Raw genomic sequence first — 17395 nt, 5'->3', positions numbered from 1 at the left:
TAAAGGTACAGGTTAGATATAGATTGTCATGGAGAAAGTGATAACTATGAGTCAAAAATGACTTGATGGCATGTAATCAATCAGTTTAGTAGGACCTTTGAGAATTTTACACCACATTCTTAATCTCTTAAGGAAGAAAGATTTCCTCACTTCTCTAGACATTTCTTCCCATTGTCTTTCACATCTTTCTTACTCCACAACCTCTTGTATTGTCGTCTGTTAGCTATTGTTCCCTGGGAACAAGGAACAAGAAGTTTTGTTTGAATCTATTCAGATTCATGTGTTAAGAAGAAACAGCAAGAAAGAATAATCTGCATACAAGCTTTATCTTAAAGGTCCTTTGGGTCTAATCTATTTCTTCTCTAACACCCTTTGCAAGGGATAGCAACCAACTGCATAAAGATTGCTTTCTTGTAAGTGTTTACAGTTTTCTAAGTGCAAGATTGACAATTGTGAGACACTAACATCTTCACCTTTTTTTGCTCTGGTTTGAGTCATTAGATTGTCTAACTATGTCTAACTCAGAGGTAGGTTGCCTGTTACTCTCTGAGCAGTAATATTACATGTTAGCTATCTTTTGAATAGGATGAATTATCCATAACTAATCCAATTCTCATTATATGAGAAGTATTTCTTCTGCAGAAGCAAATCATATTACCATATTGAGAAATGAATACTAACCCTTCATGGAAAAGTTCCAATTGCTTTGTTTCAAGAGTTTTAAAGATGCATAATAATATATTCCCTCCTAAGAAAGGAAATTACATTATCAGTTTTAGATGGGACATGTTTGCAGGTAGGGAAAACTGTACCTCAGAGGTGCAGTTGTTTTTGGTGAAATAGAACCCTCCCCAGTTTTCTGACAGGAATTCACACTTATAAATAACATTGTGAAAAGTGGTCCAGTTTTATTAGCAATACTAATTATCAATATTAATTGGAATATTTTTTTAGTTCAAGATGGGGTACCTGACCTTTTTTTGGTTTTTCCCCCCACAACAACTGTGACATGAGCTGGGCTGAAAAAGATTTCTCAAAATCATCTACCACTCCTGCATATATAAACACAGTCAAAAGTGTTGGATTCATTAATTGCATATGACCGAGTTGTTGTCAATTGTTAGTGCCCATGTAGATTAGTATTAGAAAAGAATTGGCACCCCTCCCCTTTGTCTCAAAGAATCCCAATTTACCATGAAATATACTGAAACTGATACTGTAATATCCACCATTCTTTAGTCCATAATCCACAAAGCAGATACTTTGATGCATGACTTAACAAACATCACCGAAGTGGAGGGGTACTAATATTTTTGGATGCATCTGTACATGTTGAAAAGGCTCCCCTGATTTTATTTTCACATTTACAGGGTTTTATTTAAACAAAGCTGACTCTTCCTCCCATTTTTTTCCAATGAGAACAGAATAGATTGTTCTACCTCTATTATCACTGTCTTGTGTTCCTCCCATTCTAGAAGTATGAGAGAGGCTTTTTTAAAACAAGAAGTGTGCTTTTTAAATGTTCTCAATGTTTAGTATCAAAAATGAGTACTGCTGAAATAAATATAATTAGAGCAAAATGTTGCACAATTAAATGGCCAAGGGAAGGATGCTACTCTTGTGTATTGATGATTCTACTAAACTGGGAACCCCATTTCATTTAATGAATCTGGCTGATCCTAAAAGCTGTGATAATATGCCACGTTAAATCTAAATTATCCAAATTCTGTAGATTGTGGTCCCTGGAAATTATTTTAAAAAAATGTGAACAGTAAATATTTACATCTCCTCCATATTAAAGCACATTTACTGCCATATTTTGTAGAGTTTGATATATTATCCCATGCACACATGAACACACATATCCAAAAATAAGAAGCACTGCCTTTATTAATGCAAGGTTGATAACAAAACATTCTGAAAACCACTGACCTTGAAAAGAGTTTCACAGTAGTCCAGTGAAATGCCACAGTTGAAAATTGAAACTAGTAATGCGGATTAAACAACCAAACTATTGTAAACAGATATGCTAGCCTGTTTGTCCATTTTGTTGTAGAAGAACAATGGATTTTTAAAAAGACCATCTGTGGCGTTCAAAACATCTGTAAAGAAAACTACGTCAGAGAAAGAGATGTGTCTTTAAAGCTGTTGACATGGCTATATTCCCAACCAAACAACGTGGATTTTGCAGGCATGCATGTATTCCGCTCAAGATGTATTTGCTAAATCTGTCAGATGTACAAGTTTACAAATATATATTAGTTTATATTTTTGCTTTTCCGCATTACAAATGTGTAGTTAAATAATCATTTGGCTTTAAAGCATGGTCCTATAGATTTATGCTTCAGTTTTTACTTATATTTTTTTCATTTTCCAAAGTATTTAAATGTCTTCCATGAAATATTTCATATATCTGTGAATGCATTTTAAAAGTCAAATCAGATACAGTATTCGGTTAAGGAAGTCTTTTTCTATGTAAGGTGATAGTACCAACAGGGATAATTATATTTCTGTTTGTAGCTGAATTATTAACTACAGTTACTACAATAGATGGTGTTCTAGACTGTACCATCATGTTTCAGTTCATGCAAATTTTTCAGATTTAAATTGGCTTTGGCTTAGAAACATAATATAGAAATAAATTCCATCATGATAACAGCACATACATTGTACAAACAGCACTAGAAAGGCACAAAATTTCTGTATACATTTACTTGCAATGTTCTTCCCTGTAAACTCATATCAGTTTTGCAGTCCTTATTTAATTCCACAGAGTAATTGATTGTATTAAATTAATATACACAAAACAACCATACATTTATTTGTAAAGTGGGATCATAGCCATCTCATTTATACAAGGCTTACATAACAATTTATGAAAAGCCTTTTTTAAATCTCTAAGGATTTGATGTTGAGAATTTCACAATAAATGTAAGATCCTATACTGAATAGGCTGAAACTGTAAACAGATTTATTTCAAATGTTTATACAATTAATAATATAAAAATAACTCCTTAAGTTGTTCTATTCCTTCTTGTGTAAAAATAAATATCCTAAATAGAAATTTTCTTACTATATTTTCAAATGTTTTTAGGACAGAATATTATAATTGTCAATATATTATCAACTCAAGGTAATTGTGCAATTAGGATTGTATGCTTTTTCTAAATAAAAAGTCTTAACTAGTCATATAACTGTTGCAGTGAGGTAGAGGTATTAAGCTTCTTTTGTTTTAAGTTGGCATGAGCTAGATTTATAATTTCATTACATATTCTACACACAGTAAATGCATAAATATATTTAATAGAGGCTTTTAATTTTTTATAAAATAAATTAGCCTTCTGTTGGCTGCTAAAAGCCAAGTGTATTCCTTTTTTCCAATTTATTTTTAAAAAGTGAATGGAAAAGTATCAGTCTGGAGTTTTAGATTGTAAACAAAAATATAGTTTTACTACAGTTGCCTTCTTTTCAATTTCATAAATCAGATCAGCTGAAAAATAGATTGATATAAAATGGGACCTTGTTCAATTATTGTACAACAAATATTTCCAAACCTAATAAATGGCACATCATTAGGAGAGGGGAGCTATTACAAATGAGTTTGTTTAAATCTACTTTAATGGACGATAGGACGCCAAGAAATGATAAAAATATTTTTGTTCCCACAAGAGGACATTTAAAAGATTTTGAGAACAGCATGCATAAATAAAATATATTTTTGTTTTGAAATAAATTATCTTGTATATAATGTTAATTCTTAATTCTATCAGTGCTGACTCAAAAGTCTGTCCACTGATTTCAGCAGGATTTTTTCTCAAACACTGCAGGACTGTTGCCTTACTAAACTGATTTTCATGGAAATTTGCACCTAAATCTTATCTTTTGTTGGAAAAAAACAACAACTCCCACCTAATGGATAAAATTCAGATGAAACTTCAACAATTTACATTTAATAAATGAGATTTGGTTTAAAAAAACCTGTCTTATCAAATGCTGGGAAGCAACAACTATCAAGTTAAAAACATAATCCTATGAATAACCTTTCCTTTTTCCTCCTTAGATTAGATTTAAATTGAAACACACTCAAAAGTACAAAGCAAAATGTGTTTTTGTGAATGCGAGATCTACCCAAGTCTAATTAAATGTTGGTATTACTCGATTTCAGTGAGGTAAGTGACCAAAAAACAATTCTGAAATTGGTCTATGTTTTGATGCAGTTTCATTCTGTTCTTCCTCCAGGGCCTGAAACAAGGAAGAAGAAGAAGAAGAAAAAGCCCTTTGAGACTTCAACTTCCTCCTAGGGGCTGTGGCTATGTTAAGAAATTTATTGATGGGAGCCGGTTTCTTCATGCCTTTTGTCAGTTCATAGAAGGCAATATCGTCAGATAAAAGCCCCAGGACAGTGCTGGTGGAACTCAAGATAGAAGCAGCCACTTTTATGTTCTTCTTGGTGGAAGGGTTCTGTCCGGGGTTGTTCTGAAGACCAGGGTCATTTAAGAGACGTCTGACTTTAAAAGAAGAGCCTTCTTTTAAATACTGGAATGGTTTCTTCCCACTGTAGTCTCTTAAATTGACTTTGGCATTGTAAACTTTGACCAGCTGGGCAATAACTTCTTCCTGCCCATGGATAGCAGCAATATGGAGTGGAGTATAACCCCCGAAGGACTTAGCATTTACATCAAGGTGAATGCCTCCTTTCTCAGTCATTTCTATGACTTTGCTCAGCGTTCTGCAATTTCCACTTTTAGCTGCCCAGTGGAGAACTGTGAAGCCGCTCATGAAATCTCTTTTGTTGGCTAGGTTCAAGTCACTGAGGAGCAAGCCATGAAGTTGCTGGGACCACTGGCCGGCTGTGGCATTCACCACCCACTGGTGCTCAGCAGATTCCAAGGACCCATTGGCCATGCCGTCCACCTCCTCACCCACCTTTAGTGGTTTTGACCCCTTCCTCGGGGATTTGGGCCCCATTTCATTCAGCTGCCGCCTCTTAGTCCGAGGGGAGGTAGACGGCAGGATGGCAGCTCGATCCACTTGGAGACCATCTTGGACTGGGATCCTGTCTTGCTCAGGGCTCAACCCCTCCGATCTCTTAGCGTTGCTGGGAGGGGGCACCGAGCGGACCGGCAGCATGCAGGGCTTTGGGGAGGCACCTCTGGGGGCCAAAGGGTCTTTGACACGGGGAACTTTGAGGATTTCCGAGCCTCCCCTTTGAAAGAAGCTCTTCAACTGGATCACAGGGAGAGTCCGATGCGCCTCAGGGTCCTCCTCCTCCTCTCCAGGCGAGCTCCGAGGCGCCACCAAGCCGGCAGGGCAAGCGGACGCTCCAGAATCGGCGCCTTCTGTTTCCTCATCAGACAGGTCCCCGAAGGCGATCGATCTCGGTTCCGCATCGGAGGAATCCGGGACCAACTGGTGCCTTTTTTTGAGCACGACCAACTTGATCCCCTCCGAGACCTGCACGACCGCCACGCTCTCGACCAAGTAGATGAAGCGCTGGCGGAGAGCAGCTCGCACCTCCGGCGAAGCCTCGGGCACGTCCAACAGCGGCTTGAAGTGGCCGAGCAGCAGCGACTTGCGCACCTTGCCGCCGTGTTTCCGAAGGAAGCCCACCAGGGCGGCTTGATTCAAGAATTCAGCCATGCCCGGTACGGCCAGCTGAGGGGATACGGAAAGGGCGGACGACGGGCGTGGGAGCCGCGGAGAAAGAGAGAGAGAGAGAGACGGTGACCGCTCCCCGGGAGGCTCCAGCCACCTGCCGCCGCTTCCTCGGCTGTGGAGGAATCTCTCTGGCGCCCTCCTTTCCAGCTGGCCGAGAACGCACGAGGTAAAGTGCGGGACGAACACCGCCCGCCGCGCAGCCGGCTGGGATTTGTAGTGAGCAACACACCTGAGTTCGAACGGCGCGTTTTTTTCTGAAACCCGAGGCGGCTCCTCAGGCGCAGCCGCAGATCGTCCTGCCTCCGCTTTGCCTTCACGAGCAACAGGCGGCTCCCGCCTCCCGTCCCACCACGTGCGTCAAACTAAGACGAGAAGCGCCCCCCACCCAATTCCTTGCTTTGGGAAGAACAAACAAGACCCCCTCCAAAAAGCAGGGGAGCGTTTCTGTGCTTTTGCAGCTCCCACCCCCCGAGATGCACGCAGCCGTCTTGGTATGGCCCAGGTAAATCAATTGCTCAGTGTGGCAAAGAGGCCTGGGCAGCAAAATAGCTGGCAGCTAGTTATTTTGAAGCACTCCCAGGCACTCTTTTACGCCTTTTAATATATGGCACTGCGTGGGCTTGGCAGGAGGAATCGTTCTGTTGACATAGAAATATGCTCTGGAAGATAGTGTTGGTCTGCAGCTCTCTGCAGTGTCAGACAGTGCCAGCCTCCTAGAAAGGAGCATATAGGTGTGAATATAATACAGAAACGCCCTTTCTGCTGGTGCCATACATTCCCACCCTTCTCCCATCACTTTGCCTCTGTCTAAAGCAAGAATGGGCTTTGGGGAGCCCACTTGGTGCCCTTCTCCAATTGATGCTGTCTAATAGAAGAGAATATATGTGGTTCAGGGTTGACCTGTGTCTCAGTGCTTGCTTGCTTGCTTGCTTGCTTGCAGACGTTTCATTACCTGGCTAGGTAACATCATTAGTGCTGGTGATTTGCTCCCTTTATACAGTATACAGTCACTTGAGTGTTGGTGGGGGCATGGTCTTCTTCGTAGTTCTTGAGCCACAGTGGAGCAGTGGTTTTAGAGTGCAGTACTGCAGGCAACTTTTGCTGACTGCTGGACGCCTGCAATTTGGCAGTTCAAATCTCACCAAGCTCAAGGTTCATTCAGCCTTCCATCCTTCTGAGGTCGGTAAAATGAGCACCCAGATTGTTGGGGAGGGCAGTATGCTGACTCTGTAAACTGCTCAGAGAGGGCTATAAAGTGACATATAAGTCTAAGTGCTATTGCTATTAGGATATTGTTTTCTGATTCTTTGGCATTCATTCCTGCTTATCTGGCTGGAGAGGAATGTGTTCTGGGCTTTTTGTTTCCTTTTTAGCTTTCTTATTATCTGTTTTGAATTGTTTGTAAATGTGGTTTATCTCTATGTGTCTATTGATGCCTGATGTGTCTGAGTGCCAGGTTTAAAGGAATTCCCTCATGTTTATGGATTTAGCTTGGTCTAGGATATTGAGTTTCCCAGTTGACACTAAGATTGAGTCTGTCCCCATATTGTGAAATTAAGGAGTTTTCATTGTGTCTTCTGACTGTTGGTTGATATTCATGGATGTGTTCTGCTAGCCTTCTGCCTGCCTGCCTGCCTGCCTGCCCTACATAGGTAGTGGCTGTTACAGTGTGTTGTAGATTACTCTTGCTCCTCCCCCCCCCCCACCAGGCCCACTGAGTCTTACTTAAGAAGTTTTGGAGGGCTTTAGTTGGATTGTGTGCTATGGTGATGCTACATGCTTGTAATAGTGAGTGCTTATTTCTGAGATATTTTTTATGTGTGTCAGTGTTGTCCTTCATAGCTTGAGATGCTTGCTGAAGTGGGTTGAATGGTTAGGCACTTTTTTTTAGATAAAGTTGCCTGGATATCCATTTTGTGGAAGATGCTGCTCTGTTCCCTTTTTCTGGTGTTTTAGATTGCTGGCGTGCGTTTGTGCTCATCTGAATAATGTTCTTACATAACTCTTCTTGGTTGTTACTTTGACAGTGGAGTGCTTGGATAGTGTGGGTGGGTTTTATTGATAGAGCTGTATTTTTAATGTGCTACCATTTCCTACGCTGCTGAGAATATCCAGGAAAGATAGTGTGTTGCTGTTGCGTAATTCCCTAATGGAATTTATTCTTTCTGATTGATGTTGCTGATTGTTTCATGTGTCTTCTCTTGTTTCTTTTTTATTATGACGAAGGTGTCATCCACATACTGTATCCATATTTTTGATTGCATGTATGGCACTGCTATGGTAATATGTGACCATCAATGGAAGCAATATGCCTCCATCTCATAATTGGGTAGACCAGGTTGCCCTGATAGACCGGTCCCACCGGAGAAAAAACACTTATGTATGGCAGTGCTATATTTCTAGATGCTGCATTAGAGTCTCTGCTATGAGTCCTGCGAGTGGTGATCCCATGGATGTTCCTTTGATGTATTGGTATATTTGACCATCCAACTGAAAGTAGATAGGCAGAAGTTGAAGAGATCTATAATTCTGGGTATTTTGGTCTTAATGTATTTGGTAAGGTAAGATGTGTTGTGTAGTACTGCTGCTATGGATTCTTTCACTAGTTATGAGTTTATGGATTTAAATTGTGGGGTGACATCAAATAAAATTATAATCTTACCTTCTCTTATTGAGTCTGATTTTCTGGACCAACATAATGGGAAGTTGTTAGAGTATTTGCTCCCCTCTGTAAGATGTCCAAGCTTTTTTCAAATTTATTTAGCTATGTTGTATGTTGGGGTTCCTGGTAATGATGTTAAAGAGATAGGTTGGACTTTTATATTTTGGGGCATCCATAGAAGCATGGGAGGATGGGACTACTGCTTTTCATCCACTCTCTTCTTCTTTTCTGATTTGGCCTGATTTGTTAACAGGGTTGATCAGGTTGTCTACTTTCTGTATTAGGTTGTGTTACAGGGATGTAGGTTTCTTTGTTTTCCAGTAATTCTTTGGCTTTTTGTATATATAGTGACATATCCATGATCATTGTGGTACATTCTTTAACTGCTAGGAGAGGGATGATGGTTTGATCTTTCTATAAGTTTTTGTGGGCTGTGCTGTCCTCTGATTTGGTTCTTATTCTTTGTTCTTCTGATCTGTGATGCGATTGTCTGTGTTATGTTTCCTTGGGTCTCTATGGCAAGTCCAGTGATTTCAAATGCTGCTTCTAAGGCTGCAAAGTATTCTAACTAATTAGCATCATGTAATTACAGTGTAGTTTCTGGAAGATATCACATTCTGGGGGAAATTCTTTGTGAATTTTCTTTTTTAAGAATTTTGAGAATATTGTGACTGCTGTCTTTAAGAAATAATTAAGTAGAAAGCTAGTGTGTTCCAAAGCAAAGTACCAGATATATTAAAGTCCAGCATGGTGGAAAATACCTGGAAGAGCTATGGCATATCTAGGCAGCCATTTTGGGAATAGGAAAAAATCTCCCATGACAGCCTTTTGGTGACTGCATCTGTCATATGGTCTTAAAATTCCAAATGTGCCCACTGATGAAAATAATGCAAGGCAGTGAAATGAGATAATGCAGATTCAGAGGCCAATTATATTGCCTTATAGTAGGCATACCTCTATGCCATTGTAAGGGTGTGAGAAAGAATTAAGGGTCTGAGGCAATTCATATGGCCATGAATGTTCCCATCAATAAGCAAATGTCAAACAACTGATGTCTTTAGACATAAGCACAACATTTTTTTAAAAAATGTATTTTATAAATATTATTAATCCATTTTCAAACCAACTTACATAAAATCACAGATTTGCACTTTCTATTGAATTATAGTTTTGTTAGTGATTAAAGAGCCACGGTGGCACAGTGGTTAGAATGCAGTACTGCAGGCTACTTCTGCTGACTGCCAGTTGCCTACAATTTGGCAGATCAAATCTCACTAGGCTTAATGTTGACTCAACCTTCCATCCTTTTGAGGTGGGTAAAATGAGGGCCCAGATTGTTGGGGGCAATATGCTGACTCTGTAAACTGCTTAGAGAGGGCTGTAAAAGCACGGTGAAGTGGTATATAAGTCTAAATGCTATTGCTATTAGTGTTTAAAGTGCTGATCTAGAAACTAGAAGACTGGTGAGTTCTAGTACTGCCTTAGGCATGAACTTTGGGTAGGTGACTTTGGGCCAGTCATTCTTTCTCAGCCCAACTCACCTCACAGGGTAGTTGTGGGGGAAATGGGAAGAAAAAGGAGTATTTGGTATATTCACCACCTTGAGCTACTTGTACAGTAATAAAGGTGGGATTTCAGATCTAATAAATAAATATACTAACCACTTGGAATTTAACATGTTCAAAACAGGGATATGAACTAGCAAATCCTTGAAATAAATTCAGAACTCATAATGGCTGTTCTAAGAGACCACTTGCACTGATATTTTTCTGTTCATCTGAATCCTATAGGAGGTATTAAAAATCATCATCTGAAGGTGGTGATGGATGAGGAAATACAATGAAAATGTAATCCAGCTAAAAATACTCTAAAAGCAAATACAAACTGAGCAAAGTTGCACTTAAAAATATGCACAATAAAATTGAGGCCTCTGCCTTAGTTTCTGTTGTTTTTATGGAGCCAAATTTTGTTAGCTTCAGTAGGAAAGACCACAGTATGAACAAATGTGTTATTTAAAGGCAAGACAGCAAAGAATACATACGGCAAAACTGCCTTGGCTGGTAAAATGTTTGCTTGATTTATTTCTCCCAGGATTTCCTTAAGTAATTAATTATTTTTGTTCCCAGTTATTATGCCAAAAAACCACAGCTTTCAGAACAATTCCTGAAGCTTAGAAAATGAAGTTCCTTTTATCCTTAAGGTGTCCTTAAGAAGTATCTGCTTAAGCTGCAGTTTTAAGAAACGTCTAGCATGCCTATTTATTTGGAAGAACATTTATACCAGGAATCTGCACCCTTTGAGGTTGAAGGACACATTTTGAATTTTGGGAGCATTTTATGGGCACAAAATTGCTGCCATAGTGAACATGACTAGTCATCTATGGACATTCTCAGTTATCCAGGTCATGGTTGTCCCAAAGGTGCTTTTTCAAGAAGCAACTGGACTTTTTTGTTTTGCTTTGAAGACGTTGCACTTCTCATCCTAAAAGTTTCTTCAGAGTTGAAGAAGCTTTTAGGATGAGAAGCAAAACATCTTCAAAGCAAAACCAGAAAGTCCAGTTGCCTCTTGAAAAAGCATCTTTGGGACAATGTGACTAGTCACAAATCTCCTACCTAACAAGAAGCAAGTTGGTGAACTTGGATCCCCACTATAGTTTCTAGACAGGGGTTGTTCTATATTAGCATTCTTGAAATACCCTTATCTGATTGGTCCACACATTCTGCAAGCTGATTGGTTAACTGAACTACAGTGATTGGCTCCATATGAATCAACCGCGATTGGCTGGGCCGATCGCAGGAGATTCAAAGAGCCGTCATTGGCTGCGAGCCGCGAGCAATCCCTATATGAAGGGCTGCCACGGCTCCAAGATCTTGTACAGATCTATACATTAAATAAAGAGCTGAAAAAGTCACACTGGTCTCGCGTCTCCTTTCCCGCGATCTAACACTGGCGACAAGGATAGGATTCTGAGACAAAGAGACCAGTCGAGCACATGGCAACCAGAGCTGAACAACCGATGAGATGGCCGGCAGCAACTCGCCACCCGCACCATTCGATCAGGCGGCAGAGGACTGGGAATCGTACATCGATCTATTGCTCATGTTCCTCGAGAGCAACAACCTGAAAGACGCAAACAACCAGAGGAAGAGAGCCGTGTTCCTGACACACTGCGGGCCCACAGTGTTCAAGATGGCCAAGGCACTGGCCAAACCCCAAGACGTGAAGGAGATGGCATGGACAGTTCTGGACCGGCTACTGCAAAACGCACCAGCTGTTCCCAACCTCATCCGGAGGCATGAATTTTATAGAAGGGACCAGAAAGAGGGGGAAAGCATCAGCGACTTCGTGGCGGCCCTAAGGAACCTCGGGGGTGTCTGCGGTTTTTCCAACATGGACGAGGCTCTGAGAGACCGCGTAGTCCTCGGATTAAGGGACCCCATACTCCAGAGCCGGCTGATGGCTTGAACGGACATCACAGTCACCGAAGTCATCGCCGAAGCCACTGCAGCCGAGGCAGCGAAACAGTCAGCAGCCAAAATGTGGCAAATGAACACGATAGACCGGCAATCACCCACGGAAGCCACACCAGCCCCAGACAAAAGACCAGAAGCAAGCCAAAAAGCCACAACCACACACCACGGGGACATTGACTCTTTTTCCGAGACCGAAGATGAGGAGGAGGAAATCCACAGACTACAATCGGAACAAGACCAACAGGAGCGGAGAGGTCGTAAGTCGGGGTTTCAGTGTGCCGGGTGCGGAGGAGACCATCCCCGTTCAGAGTGCCGGTTCCTAGATGCCATTTGCCGGCACTGTGAAAAACAGGGACACATTGCCAAAGTGTGCCGGAACAAGAGGAGTTACAGCCCAAGGCAACGCGACAGCACCCCCCCCAGAACCAGAGACAGGCACGCAGAGAGCCAGTGGAGCCGCGAAGGCAGAAGCAAGCGGCTCAGCGAAAACCGTCGGAAGGAAGAGACCCACCAGACGGTCACCATCGGGCACTCGAACACAACCGATGCCCGAAAAGTGCACGTGCAGGTAAACATCGAGGGCCAGCCGTGCAACATGGAGGTGGATTCCGGATCCTATCTCTCCATGGTATCCTGGAATACAATTAAGCGTCTGGTACCCGGCATACGCAGACGGGAGTTGGAAAGCCAGAGACTGACCCTAAAAGATTACCAGGGGAACCAGATCCCCATGGTCGGAATCGGACACTTTCATGTCGTTTTCAAAGGACATGCAGAAGTACTCCCACTGACCATCATGGATAAAGACCGCCCAAGCCTGCTGGGACTGGAGTGGTTCGCGCCACTGGGGATCGAGGTGACTGGCATCAACCATGTCGCTGAAACAGATTGGGAGGAGAACCTCATGAAGGACTTCCAGGAGGTCTTCAACAGTGAATTAGGCAAGTACCGGGGGTCCCCAATCTCATTTAATCTGAACCCAAATATTGTCCCGATCCGCCTTAAGCCACGACGAGTGCCCTTCGCACTCAAACCCAAAATTGATGAGCAATTAGACAAGCTCATTGCACAAGGGGTCCTGGAACAGATAAACCACGCACGGTGGGAAACCCCAATAGTCACCTCCATAAAGCCAGATGGGTCCGTGAGAATCTGCGGTGACTACAAGGGCACCCTCAACCACGCATTGCAGCAGAGTGCATACCCCGTCCTGGTGGTACAGCACCTCCTACACTCGCTGGGGGGAGGAAAAGTATTTGCAAAGCTCGACCTGGCACAGGCATACCAGCAGCTGCCAGTCGACGCCAAGACAGCCGAGGCACAGGCTATTGTGACCCACAGGGGGGCATTCCATTGCAAAAGACTCCAATTTGGAGTCAGCGTGGTCCCAGGGGTATTCCAGAGTCTAATGGAACGATTATTACAAGGAATAAAAGGGGTGGTGCCTTATTTCGATGACGTGCTAGTATCGGTGAAGAACAAAAACCAATTGGAAAGCTGCCTCAGGGAAGTCCTGCAAAAATTTAAAGAGGCAGGACTCAAAGTAAAAAAAGAAAAGTGCCAACTATGCACAGAGAAAGTAGAGTTCCTGGGGTTTTTGATTGACAAAAATGGAATCCACCCCACCGAAAAGAAAGTTAAAGCCATCAAAAAAGCCCCTAGACCTCAGAATAAAATGGAACTGCAAGATTTCCTCAGACTTATTAAATATTATAATGTTTTCTTGCCACAGAAGGCAACAACAGCGGAACCCCTACATAGGCTGTTAGACAAGACAGCCACCTGGTCCTGGGGCAAGCGGGAAGAAAACACGTTCCAGAAAATAAAAGACCTGCTAACATCAGAATCAGTCCTCATGCAGTACAGCAAAACCCTACTGTTGACCGTGACCTGCGACGCTTCACCATTTGGTGTTGGAGCCATCCTAAGCCACACTCTGCCAGACGGGAGAGAAGCGCCAATCGCATTCTTCTCCAAGGCATTGTCCAGGGCAGAGAGGAATTATAGCCAGCTGGACAAGGAGGCGCTAGCAGCGATCACCGGCGTGAAGCGGTTCCACGAATACCTGTACGGTAGGACTTTTTCCCTTATCACTGACCATAAACCACTCCTAGGAATACTGGCAGGGAACAAGGCCACCCCAAACATATTGTCACCAAGGATGACAAGGTGGTCGGAATTCCTTGCCGCCTACAACTACCAACTAATACACCAACCAGGAAAAAGCATCTCACACGCAGACGCACTGAGCCGCTCTCCCCTACCTGACCTAGAAGATGACCCAGCACCCACCACATCTATACTACAGATAGAGACATTACCCAACCCACCCCTGACCGCGTCAGACATTGCCAAAGAAACTAATAAAGACAGGCAACTGGCGCGAGTTTTGAACTGGATGGGAAAAGGGTGGCTGGAAACCGATGGCGGAGACCAGTTTAACCTTTCTGGAACTGACAGACTGAACTATTTACACAAAGGGGCTGTATATTATGGGGGGACAGAGTTGTGGTTCCTGGGACATTATAAAAAAGAGTGCTGGCCATGCTGCATGAGGGACACCCTGGCATCGTCAAAATGAAAGCCCTGGCCAGGAGTTACTCTTGGTAGCCAGGGATGGACAAAGATATTGAGACATGGGTGGCGACATGCGGAAAATGCCAAAAATTCAGACCAAACCCCCCTCCCGTGCCTACTCTCGAATGGGAGACCCCCAGGGGGCCATGGTCAAGGGTCCATATAGATTTTGCCGGACCCACAAAGGGACATACTTTTCTAATAATGGTCGACGCTTACTCGAACTGGCTGGAGGTTAGCGTCATGCAATCAACCACCACGGAGGCCGTTATCAAAAAACTAACAAAGCTGTTTGCCACCCATGGACTACTGGACTTGATAGTGTCAGACAACGGGCCGCAATTCACGGCGTTGTCATTTGAGAAATTTCTAGCCAAATGGGGTATACGACATGCATTGACAGCGCCTGCTCATCCGGCAGCGAACGGGCGGGCGGAATGAATGGTTCGTTACACAAAAGACACGCTAGAGAAAATAGACACCGGGGACATACACGACAAAATTAATAAAATGCTCACGATACAACACATTAACACCCAGCACGTCAACAAACAAAAGCCCAGCAGAGCTACTGATGGGCAGAAAGTTATGATCACAACTAGATAGACTGCACCCAACATACAACCCCGACAAACCACCAGACTCATCTAGTAAATATTGCACATTTACTCCGGGAGATGCAGTTGACGCAAAAAACTTTACAGGGGACCCACTCTGGGTACCAGCCAAAATAACCCAAGTGACGAGCTCCCGGTCGTACCGGCTGGAAACAGAAGATGGAAGAAGCTGAAAACGACACATCGACCAACTAAGGTCAAGGACAACCACCGACAACACAGGTAACACACAAACACCACAAATAGACATTAATAAAAAAACTAGAGGGGGGGGGAGAAATCCCAAACAACCAAAAGGGAGGAGAAACCCCCACCCCCAGAACACAACAACAAACCGAACACCCCCAACCAACACCCATAGGCAGAAAGATAAACCAACAATACTTACTGGCAGACGACCTCGGCAGAAGGGAACCGGCAGCGGACGATCAGCGCGAAGCCTCACCTGGAAGGAGCAGCCAAGCCAGCTCAACCAGCCCGGAAAGACCAGGAGGGAGCAGCAGAGCCAACAACTCGACTAACCCAGGTAGACCGGGTGGGAGTTGCAGCAATAGGCCGGACTCACCCTTCCAGGCAGTTCCATCGAGAAGGACGGGAGCAACAAGGATCCCGTCCGAACCAGCCGAAGATAATGCCAAGACTGAGCTGCACAAGTCAAGTAGACACGTAAAGAGCCCCACCTACGTACGGGACTACGTTACGTAGGACTGAACCAAGAGGGGAGGGGTGTTCTATATTAGCATTCTTGAAATACCCTTATCTGATTGGTCCACACATTCTGCAAGCTGATTGGTTAACTGAACTACAGTGATTGGCTCCATACGAATCAACCACGATTGGCCGGGCTGATTGCGGGAGATTCAAAGAGCCGTCATTGGCTGCGAGCCGCGAGCAATCCCTATATGAAGGGCTGCCACGGCTCCAAGATCTTGTACAGATCTATACATTAAATAAAGAGCTGAAAAAGTCACACTGGTCTTGAGTCTCCTTTCCCGCGATCTATCAGGGGTCCTTGGTTGTTTTCTTGAAGATGTTTCATCATCGAAACTAGGTAACATCACCAGTACTAGTCAATGATTGGGTAATGAAACATCTGCCAGAAAACGATGCTCAGAGAGCACCAGGAATCCTTCATTTCAACCCTGAACTACAAATACTCATTTTTAATTTTCTAGACTCTCAGGACATGTTTCTGCAACAGTGATGTCTATAATAGGGGTGTCAAACTCACACCATCACATTGTCGTCCTGTCACGTATCATGACTCCCCCCCTTCGCTAAAATGAGGGTGGGCGTGGCGAGCTTGTGATGCATCCAGCCCATGGGCTGAGAGTTTGACACCCCTGGTCTATAACTAAGGAAAACAGGGACTGATTTTCATGGTTTTATTTTTATCCTGTACTGAACTTAGTTATAACTGGGTTAAATTAAAAAAAAAAACACCGCTGCTGCTATTAATTTCTAGGCATCATAGGAACTGTTTGATTAAGATATTATAAGTTACGGCAACCGCCAGTACTCCTAATAGTAATAGGACTGGTGGTAGAACTTGTACTTATAAAATACCATTATAAGAAGTGCAGTTACCAACGTTCTTAGAACATCCCAAAAGGTTCTAAGATAATCTTAACTCTTTTACTTGCAAGTGGGGAAAAAAAGGCAGAAGTGAATTCCATAACCCTGATCAACCTTTAGTGAGGTTAAGCTCATTAATGGAAGGGTGGGGGCTCTGTTCCAGTCTAAACTGACTGCAACCATGGGCACTGGCAGCTGCACTCAAAGTTAACCCAGTCAGTTTGAAATCACTTTGCAAACAGATTGGCTGATTGAGGTGGCTTGGTCTACCTCAGCTTTTTTGCCAAGGCAGAACAACTTGCCTCTGCTGGCAATCTGCACATTCTTCATATTAACTATTTGATTAATATTAAATAGTGATTAAATACATTTGAATTTTGTTCTGACTCTGCCCATTTTACTTGGAATGTAGCCCTGAGTGTGTTACTCAAAGGCCAACTCCCAGAAACTTCTCTGCTTGACATATTTGTCTAGAGTGAAACTTTACTCCACTGTCATATGTAGACAGACTGTCCTCCTATAGACCCTTCACATCATTTGGGTCCCTGTTCTCTTTTCTGTCACTGTCAGAGTTGGAGGCATTGAAAAGCCTCACTGCTCTATTGGGCTACTCTTTTAAGAACAGCCTTTGACTGAGAGAAATGCCTGCAAAATTCAGTTTAAACTCCTTGATGTCATTGGATGTTTATTTTAAAGTGTGACTGGATTATAGGCTGTGTGCAACTTCATATTCCCTCTTACAATTCAAAGTTCAAATGGAGGGAGGGAGGGAGGGAGGGAGAGAGAGAGAGAGAGAGATGTCATTTTTGACCAAACCAATTTGCAACAAATTC

The 17395-nt window shown here is 43.0% G+C and overlaps 1 protein-coding gene across 1 annotated transcript; it reads right to left on the bottom strand.

Moving 5' to 3' along the window:
* Positions 1 to 1872: 1872 nt before the first annotated feature.
* Positions 1873 to 5781, bottom strand: SOWAHA (sosondowah ankyrin repeat domain family member A). The gene has a single exon (XM_026685452.2). The coding sequence runs from the start codon at positions 5638 to 5640 to the stop codon at positions 4162 to 4164; it is 1479 nt and encodes a 492-aa protein (XP_026541237.2). The 5' UTR covers positions 5641 to 5781; the 3' UTR covers positions 1873 to 4161.
* Positions 5782 to 17395: the final 11614 nt, after the last annotated feature.

This window comes from Notechis scutatus, chromosome 2, assembly GCF_049901735.1.
Source record: "Notechis scutatus isolate UNSWTSFEM ecotype Mainland chromosome 2, rNotScu1.2, whole genome shotgun sequence".
Classification (NCBI taxonomy): domain Eukaryota; kingdom Metazoa; phylum Chordata; class Lepidosauria; order Squamata; family Elapidae; genus Notechis; species Notechis scutatus.
This window is presented reverse-complemented; position numbering and strand designations above follow the sequence as displayed.

What these genes read in the sequence shown, in the direction of transcription:
- SOWAHA (XM_026685452.2), bottom strand. Translation starts at nt 5,640, where the DNA reads ATGGCTGAATTCTTGAATCAAGCCGCCCTGGTGGGCTTCCTTCGGAAA.